Here is a 9,202-nt window from a genome sequence, read left to right as displayed (position 1 = left end):
TTCCTTCAGTAAAACATAATATCTGACATTTAACATGGTACTAACTCTGTACCAAGCCCTGTGCTAAGCACTCTAACAGATATTAATATATCGATGTTTATAATGATTCTCAGATAAATACTATCATTATCTCCATATGTAAAGAAGTCTTGCTTGTTCAAGATCAAATGGCTAATAATAGGTAGCTTGGATCCGAACCCAAGTAGTAGGATTGCAGTAGCTGTTCTCAATCTCTGTGCTATACTGCCTCTCAAAATGATTGATGTTTGTAGCTAGTTGGCTTCTGTAGTACCCATGAATTTTTATTCCCACCAGTTGGCTTACCAAGAGTTAGTTGTTTGTTTCCAAATCTCTCTTTGATAATTAGATTTGTTATTGTATTACAAACTTTAACTAAATAAAGATAAGCCAATGAAATATGTGTAAAAACAAAGCTGTTTCTAGTAAAAACTAAAGCCAAATAATAAAATTTTTTTGTTGTTGTTGAATTAGGTATGGGCGAGAACTGTGAAGACTGGCAAACAGACAAACAAAAAGTGAAAATTCTTGAATTTTTCTCACAGATAGTTTCTCAAGCATCTTTAAATGTAAGATTTGTACTAATAAAACAAATGCTGAAAATTATAGAGGATTCATTATGAATGTGGTTTAAACAAGAAAGACTGCAACAATGATCAGATTCATTCTCAAAGAAAAGGATATTTATAGATTAGTGAATATTTGTTTATAAGTTTTAACTTTAAATAAATAAATATTTAAGACATGTAACTTTTAAGTTGTTCTTTTGCTTTAAACCCCACCCCCAAATAACCAACAAAGTACTAAACCCCATTCTCTTTGAAAGAAGGACTTCTATTGTGGTTAGCTGATAGTTGTGGCATCATTTATTGAACTGACCTTCTTTCCTTTACTGATTATAAAGTCTACTTTTGTCATATGTACTGCATCATCTTTCCAGATGATCAATCAAGCTCCATCGCCCTATTTGTTAAGTTCTTGACTTAGTGTTTTAAAATCTGATACTTTTTTTTGTTCGACATTTTTTGGCTAGCTTCCTCATTAATTTTCCATATGTCTAATATTTCTGACATCTATCATAAATATATTCATTTTGGTATTTTTTAGCAATAACATATTTTAATTAAGGTATGTACTTTTTAAAGACATAATGCTATTGCACTCTTAATAGACTATAGTATAGTGTAAATACAACTTTTATATGCAGTGGGAAACCAAAAAATTCATGTGACTCACTTTATTGGTATATTCGCTTTATTGTGGTAGCCTGAAACCAAATCCTCACTATCACCGAGGTATGCCTGTATGCTCTTCTTCAAAGTCTCATCATATAATCTGTATCACTTATTTAAGCAATTGAAATAAATCATAAATATACTCTTATTGAGAATTTTTTTTTTTTTTTACCAATTTCGAAGGTTCTAGTGAAGAAGGAATGCTAAGTTTATGATTACGACTTAAAAATGAGGCAAGATTAAGGAACTCAGATACAGAAACATTAAATCATAGCAGACATAGTAGTAGTATATTGAGTTTTCTGTGCTCTCTGACAAGATTGCGTGAGTCAATAATGATACATGTAAGAAAATACTACAGATTAGAACACATGGTAAAAAAACTGTCTAGGAGGGGGTAGTTCGTGGAGGTCAGGGCAAGGGCTGAACTTGTAGAGGCAAGGAGGTAATCTTCTCTCTAGGTCTAGCTCATCTTTATGAGAGGATCTTGCTAATTTTCTCACTAAACACCTGCTTCACCTGTTTGTTCCTCAGGGTATAGATGAAGGGGTTAAGCATTGGGGTCACCACAGTATTGAGCAAGGCCACCATCTTGTTTTTGTCCTCTCCCTGGCCACCCTTGCCAGACCGGATATACATGAAGATGCAGCTGCCATAGAAGAGAGATACTACAATGATGTGGGAGGAACAGGTTGAGAAGGCTTTCTGCCTCTCTTTGACTGAGGGGATGCGCAGGATGGTGTGGAGGATGTGGCCATAGCAGGTAGCTGTCACAGACAGAGTGCCCAGTAAGCTGAAGTTGGCCACAATAAAACCCAGAAGTTCGATCAGACTCGTGTCTGCACATATGAGTTCCAGGAGTGGAAAGTTGTCACAGAAGAAATGATTAATGATATTGGGGCCACAGAATGGCTGCTGAAATATGATGGAAACTGGAATGATGATAAGAAGGAATCCTGCCATCCATGAACAAAGAACTAGCTGGACACAGACTCTTTTGCTCATGATGGTGACATAACGCAAGGGGTTACATATGGCCACATACCTGTCAAAGGACATCACTGCCAGTAGGAGGAACTCTGTGGTGCCCAGGAAGAAATAAAGAAAACTTTGTAGGAAACAGCCTGGGAGGGAGATAGTCTTGTATCCAGTCAGAATGTTGGTCAGCATTTTGGGGAAGATGACTGAGGTGAACCAGATCTCTAGGACAGCAAAGTTGCGGAGGAAGTAGTACATGGGAGTGTGGAGGCGCCTGTCCATGAGGGTGATTACGATGATGAGGAGATTCCCCAGTAGAGTGAGGAGGTAGGTCAGGAGGAGCCCCAGGAAGATGAGCATCTGCAGTTCACAGGCATCCGAGAGCCCTAGCAGGACAAACTCAGTGATAGTTGTGTGATTTGCCATGGCTCCTCTGCTGAGATGGTCAATCAGAGGTGTGCGGCATCAGAAGTCATGATGTACTGGGGATCGAGGACACCTGGAACTGAAAGGAAAGAGGGATGAGTGTCGCACTTTGAGCTGAAGGAGCCCTTTATTTCTGTGAAGGACATATCTTCCCACCACTGACCACCCAGGCTTGTTTTGCAGTCTTTGTCTCATGTTTGGTTCCTGGTGTGGCTCTGTGTTAGAAGACTAAGTGGTGATCTGCAGTGTGACCTAAGTAAGGTCCCAAACTAAAAATTATCCTTGTTTACTCTTTTTCTTTTTGAAAACAATCTCAAAGAAATTTTATTTGCATCTCTATTGCATGTGAAATATCAATTTATAATATAGGTAACTTTGTTCTTGCTGAAAAACTTTTTTGGAAATATATTCTTAAAATTCACAGAGTTGAAATATTTGGTTGACCAAGTTTACACCCTAAGGTGGCTGAGTTTACTGGCATTTAAGTTGTCATTAAACTAAGCCAGGGAGTGGTAGTGTTCATAATAAGAGATAAAATTATTATAGGGAATTTTATAAATCACATATTTGAATACCTAATTCAAGGAATCTGAACACTCAGAACCATTTCATATGTTAAGAAATCTGGAATGTTTTCTATATACAGAAATATATTTTAAGAAGGTCAATGATCAAATTTATATTGAAAAAATACAATTCTGACCACAATGTAGAAAGAGAAAGGAGATCAATATGAGGTTATTTCTGTACTTCATTCAATGATAGTAATAACGAGAATGGAGAAGAATGGATGTGTTATCTAAAAACTTTTTCAATATAGAATTAAAAGATATTGAAAAATTGATGACACATGAATAATGAAGGACAAAAATAAATAAAGAACAAAATTTTGCCTTCTTGCTTGGGCAATGAGTTGTAAGTGGTTCTGTTTACTGATTTAGAAATAATAAAAGGAAGAACATATCTGGAAAGGAAAGGGACGTGGACAGGTGAAATAGTTCCTGGTATTGAGCTCCTAAAATGCCTAATTAATGAGAACAACAAAGGTGTCTTTTGTTATGTTAATGAGGGACCTTTTGGAAAACTCTTAGGTAATGTATGGGTGGGAGCTGTTTGCCAAAAGAAACAATCATGTGATTCTTTCCTTACTTTTCTTAACCAAACTTTTAATTAATTAATTAATTTAAAAAGTTTTTAAACATTTTATTTTATTTTTATTTTATTTTTTATGGTGACATTAGTTAACAAAATGCAATAATTTTCAGCTGTACACTTTAAAAGTAAAGCATATATATATTTACGCTGTGTGTTCACCTCCCATAGTTAGACTTCTTTCTGTCACCACATATTTGACCCATTAACCAAACTTTTATTTTTGATTCCTCAATAAATTCCTTTGCCCTTAACATTTTAACTTGTTTTCAATACCTTTTGTTTTTATCTTTACTCCATTATTGGGTCTTCATCCATAAGTAGTTCATATTTGAGGGTGGTAGTCTTTTTTAAAATTAAATTTAATGGGGTGGCATTGGTTAATAAAATTATATAGGTCTCAAGTGTACAATTCAATAATACGTCATATGTATATTGCATTGTGTGTTCTCTACCCAAAGTTAAATTTCCTTCTGTTGCCATATATTTGACCCCCTTTACCCTTATCTGCCTCCCCAGCTTTCCCTCTGGTAACCACTAATCTGTTGTCTGTGTCTATGAAGTTTTGTTTGTTTGTTTTGTTTGTTGTTTTCAGTTTTATATCCCACATACCTATTCACTACACAGATCCATGTCCCTGGGTAAACTGATTTAGGATATGTAGACATTCTTGCTGTTTCAAGATTACCTGAATCTTTAATGCCTTTCACTAGTATTTGGATTAATACAAAAGAAAGAGGAAATCTGTGAGAGAAAATCCCAACTCTCATGAATCAAAAAATAAAAAATTTAAGTAACATATGCCTAAATAAAAATCTCTTAGAGGGGGTTTCTGATTCAAGATTCTTAATGTTGTTCTCAAGTGATATATCCACGTTCTCCTCCATTACAACCTCCCATAGGCTCTAGGTACAATATACTCTTGCAATTTTTTGATTCTTTATCCATTTTATGCACGTGTGCTTTTGCACATGGCATTCTTTCTGCTTGGAATCATTAGCCTTTCCAATCTTATTTATCTTTTAAGTCTCTCCTCAGTACATACTATCTTTTCTATGGAGCCTTCTCTTCTGAATGAATGAGTCTTTCCTCTCTATCTCTCATAATTTCATTATATCTCATTTAATATGAGATATAATGAAATTATATCTCATTATATCTCATTATATCTCATGATATCTTATAGTTTTTTCATTTGTTGCTCACTGAGTCAAATTTTTTAAAATTAATTTTTGTATTTTATATAACACTTAGAACAAGTTTCTTGAAATACTCAGCTTTAATAAACATTTATTATGTGAGTGAATAACACCTCAAATGTGTGAGAGATAAATTGTTTGTGTGTTTGACACACAAACAGGAGGTTGAGGACATGTCACTATGCAATGTTTCCCAGGGGACAACAACCTTGCAGAGTCATATGCTAAGTAATCTTAAATTGGTCCATCTGAAGAGAGTTTGATTTTCCTCCTGAGAAGGTGATCTCACAAACATTCTTCAAAGGGAAACTCTTCATCTTTGAGATGGAAGGTATAGAGTTTGAGCTAGTAAATAGACTGGGGTCTCATTGAGTCTGTTAGAGTGCTCCCAGCAGCAAAACCCCAAAACCCTTAAAAAGACCTCTCTTTAAAAGCATCCCTGGAAGTTCCCTTCCTTAAGCAATATCAAATACTACCTTAATTATAAGGCAGAGCTGTAGCAAGAATTATTTGCCAGTCACTAGGGGATAAGATTGGGACCCAGTTTAGGTACTTGAGATGAAGGAGATGCTAGGAGATATTAGTAGGGAGGATGAAATAGTAAACTGTATAAACTTTCCTTTTTTATGGTTTTGTCTTCAAAAATGACTTCTTTTTCAAAGTCATTTCACAAACTACTATTATATCTAAAATTTGTTGACAGGTTAAAGAACACAAAGCAGTCAATCGGTCTCTGAGGATATAACGAGGACTATTCTCTACGGAAATCTCAATGTTGTCCAGATTCATCAGCAATTTGAAAAAGAAGTCTCTGCAGCTTAATCATTTGGTTCAAAGGAGAGCCCAGGTAGCCAAGAAACTTACCCAGTTCTTTCTAGGACAGAAGCAGGATTCGGCATGAATGTCATACACAGAAACAGCATCAGAAGCTAATAGAATGAGTATTATTTAGGTGAAGTGCTAAGTAGGATACATTAACAGGAAGATGGGACTAGAGACCAAGATGAAGAGTTGGATGTGAGTGGGAGGGGAGGAGAAAGCTCTGGGTTCATAATGAATCATGAGCTTAGCACAGATAAACTAAGAAAAGGCGTTGTGACCAGCCAAGGATATAGCACACAGACAGGGCTGCTGATAAACTTTTTCTTTTTTCTTTTTTTTAAAATTTTTCTAATTAAAACCAGAGATCAATAGCTGGGAAGGGAGTTGCTTCCAGATACAAAGGGAAATAAGCCACTTCATGAATTCTAAGCAATTCCCCCTTTATCTAACATGCTTGATGAGTGAAAGGGGAAACTTGCTTGGCAATCTGAGAGCCTGGACATGGCTGCACCATCCACTTAGACTATTTATTGTTTAGAGGTCAGTCATGTAGTGCCCAGTGGGAAAGTCTCTAAGGGTGCCCTGGAGGTTTGCCCTGTCTTTCGGGCAGTTTTTATACACTTAGAAGGAGGGTGAGAGCTTCTGATGCAAAGTTGTCCAGAGTTCTCGAATTTTCTAAAGGGACAGTTACACAGAGCACAAGGCAGGACAGGCAAAGTTCCCCAACGTGAGCGAATAACTTAATGGTTCTGATTCGATAAACTTTGACTTGGCTAGCATTGACTTGGATGGTGAGATAAAGTTCCAAAGGAGACCCAGTGTGTGTGCTCGGTGTGCCTCATCTTATAAAGGAATATTAAAAAAAATAAGTGCCAGAAAGAGGAGGATTTGAGGAAGCCACTGCTGCTGTGCCATCCTCTGCAGTGCCAAGGTAGAGATTACCCCACAGGTCCCAGGTCAGGTGTCTAGTAGCTGTCCAGAGAAGTCCCAGTCAGGTCATTTCAAATATGCTACTCACAAGATTGAGGAAGATATCTGGTTCTCATGGGCATTTCTTGAAGTTGCAATGTTGTCTACGGGCTCAAATTGCAGACTTTAAACTGTTGGTGTGAGATCTCCATCTCTTATACATTTGACAGCATTCTCTAAGAACACCTATCCTTTTCCAAAGCATCCTGAATGGCCAGCTGCATTCCTGGGAAGAAGAATGGTTTTCTTGGACTTTGTTATCATTCAGTTTACAGGATCTGATGAGTTCAGAATGTTTTGAAACCTTCTTTTTCAGCAAGCTCATCTTGGAACACCTTGGAGGAGTATAGTTATCATTTGGTGCAATCCTCTTTCATCCTCCTCTTGGACTAATGGGGGTGATTTTGACAATAAAGACTTTTATTACATCCTCACATTGGCCCAGTCTCTGTGAGATGACATTTCTTCTGTGGAGAATGGCGCTCTAGGAGACAGTGAGTGAACTACTCCTGGAATAAATACATCTCTTTGTGGAGGTGACATAAGGGATGAAAGGTTTGGGTTGCAGCTTTGTTTTCTTAAGGGATCTATTCTTCTCTCAAGTTTGATGGGGTTTGAGATCTCCAGAGAATTCGTATAATGAGTCTCACTCAGTCTCTTCCCAACTCTCTAGGCTGTTACTTATTACAACTTTGCAAACAAAAGTTTCTGTTGTTTGTTCAGGTCAAGGGTAACAGTTATTTTTAGTTTAAGTAATAAATCTAATTATGCCTCTGAAGTAGGGGGCTCCTGTTTAATATTAAGCAGTCCTATTGTTACAGGGATGTAAGGAACCATCACAATATAGAATCTTGGCTAATCTTATCCTGACCCTACCTCACTGGGGTTGGTAGATGGTAGAAGATGGGGTCCTGGGAGGAAGGGACAAAAAGAAAGATAATGAAAAAAGTTAGTATTAAATTTTTTTCCAGCTTTATTGAGATATAATTGACAAATAAAATGGTATATACTTAAAGTGTGCAATGTGATGATATGATATACATTTACATGTGAAATGATTACTGCAAGGTAATTTAACACATCCATCACCTCATCTAGTTACCATTGTGTGTGTACCTTTGTGTGTGTGTATGTGTGTGTGGTGAGGTATGTTCTTGTCACTTTAAAAATTCCAAAGTACTGGGCTGCCTTTAGTTGGGGCAAAACACTTTGTGGCCCTCTTGCTTGTTTCATGGTAATGAACATGCTTTGGGTGGAAACTTGAAGTGGAGTATTAGCACCTATTGCTTTTGCCTTTATTTTCTTACTGTTACACCTGTTATAATGATGAAGTTAATGTAAACTTCCTTATCAAGGTTTGCAGGACTGTTCTTTGCCATTGGAAAAGTCATTGATTTTCAGATGTTATGAAATTTAGTGGCAGTAACTTGCCTTCCCAAAGTGATTTGAAATGAGCATCCCAGACAGTGAAACTCCCTCTGATAAACTCAGCTTGTGCTTTGTTGTCGCTGTGATGATTTAGATTCTCCTTTCCTTGGCTCAGAAATCGATGTCACAGCTGTACTAAGTACCAGGCAAATGCTGTTCTTTTTATCTGCCTTTAGCTATGAAATCGTGTTCTTATCACTGTGGGTTGAAGGACATCTTTGTACCTGAACACTTTGATTTGAGGGTGATGCCAAACAAATTTTAACTCACATAAATATTCAGTTGTGTCAAGAATTACTAATAGAATCTTGTGACCTTGTTTTGATCAGGAAAATGTGAAATGAATTTTGAAAAATGTATTCAATAGCATTTTTGTTTTCTTTTTATTACAAAAGAATTTATGTTCCTCCTAGGAGATTTTAGAAAATCTAAGCAAAAAGAGGAAAAAAAAAATCACCTGGATTCTTAATACCTGGATGCGATAATTACTCACATTTTAGAATAAGTATCTTCTGCATAATATTTTTATATACATGACAGATTTTTAAAATTGGATCATAAGGTACATGTTATTTAGCATCTGGATTTTTTTAAATAAAAAAACACAATATAGTGTGGGAACCTCCTATGTCAGTAAATATATAAAATCAATTTAAATTATTTTAATCAGTCTGCTATTTGTAAGTATTTAGATTGTTTCAGTTTTCACAATTATATACAACATTATAAACAATATCCTTATACACACCTTTAAAAAATATTAAAAATCATAGGAGTAGTGCACAAATAAAAAATTCAAACGTCATGGAAGGCTATAAAATGAAAAGTAAAAAATTTTCTTTATTCTTCCCCTAGTTCAATTCACCACAAGTATCTGACAATACTTTCTGACTGGGATTGTTCTCATGATTATTATTTTATCTAATTAAAATTCTTTAGTTAATTATATCTTTAATTAATATTTCTGTCTCTAGT

At 35.9% G+C, this 9,202-nt stretch overlaps 1 protein-coding gene across 1 annotated transcript; it reads right to left on the bottom strand.

Moving 5' to 3' along the window:
- Positions 1-1,727: 1,727 nt before the first annotated feature.
- On the bottom strand, positions 1,728-2,657 carry LOC105300563 (olfactory receptor 49). The gene has a single exon (XM_011372841.1). It carries the CDS (start codon positions 2,655-2,657, stop codon positions 1,728-1,730), a length of 930 nt encoding a protein of 309 aa, XP_011371143.1.
- Between the last annotated feature and the right edge of the window lie 6,545 nt (positions 2,658-9,202).

Source organism: Pteropus vampyrus, unplaced genomic scaffold (genome assembly GCF_000151845.1).
Source record: "Pteropus vampyrus isolate Shadow unplaced genomic scaffold, Pvam_2.0 Scaffold213, whole genome shotgun sequence".
Taxonomy (NCBI): Eukaryota; Metazoa; Chordata; class Mammalia; order Chiroptera; family Pteropodidae; genus Pteropus; species Pteropus vampyrus.
Note: the sequence above shows the minus strand (reverse complement) of the source record. Positions and strands in the feature narration are given on the sequence as shown.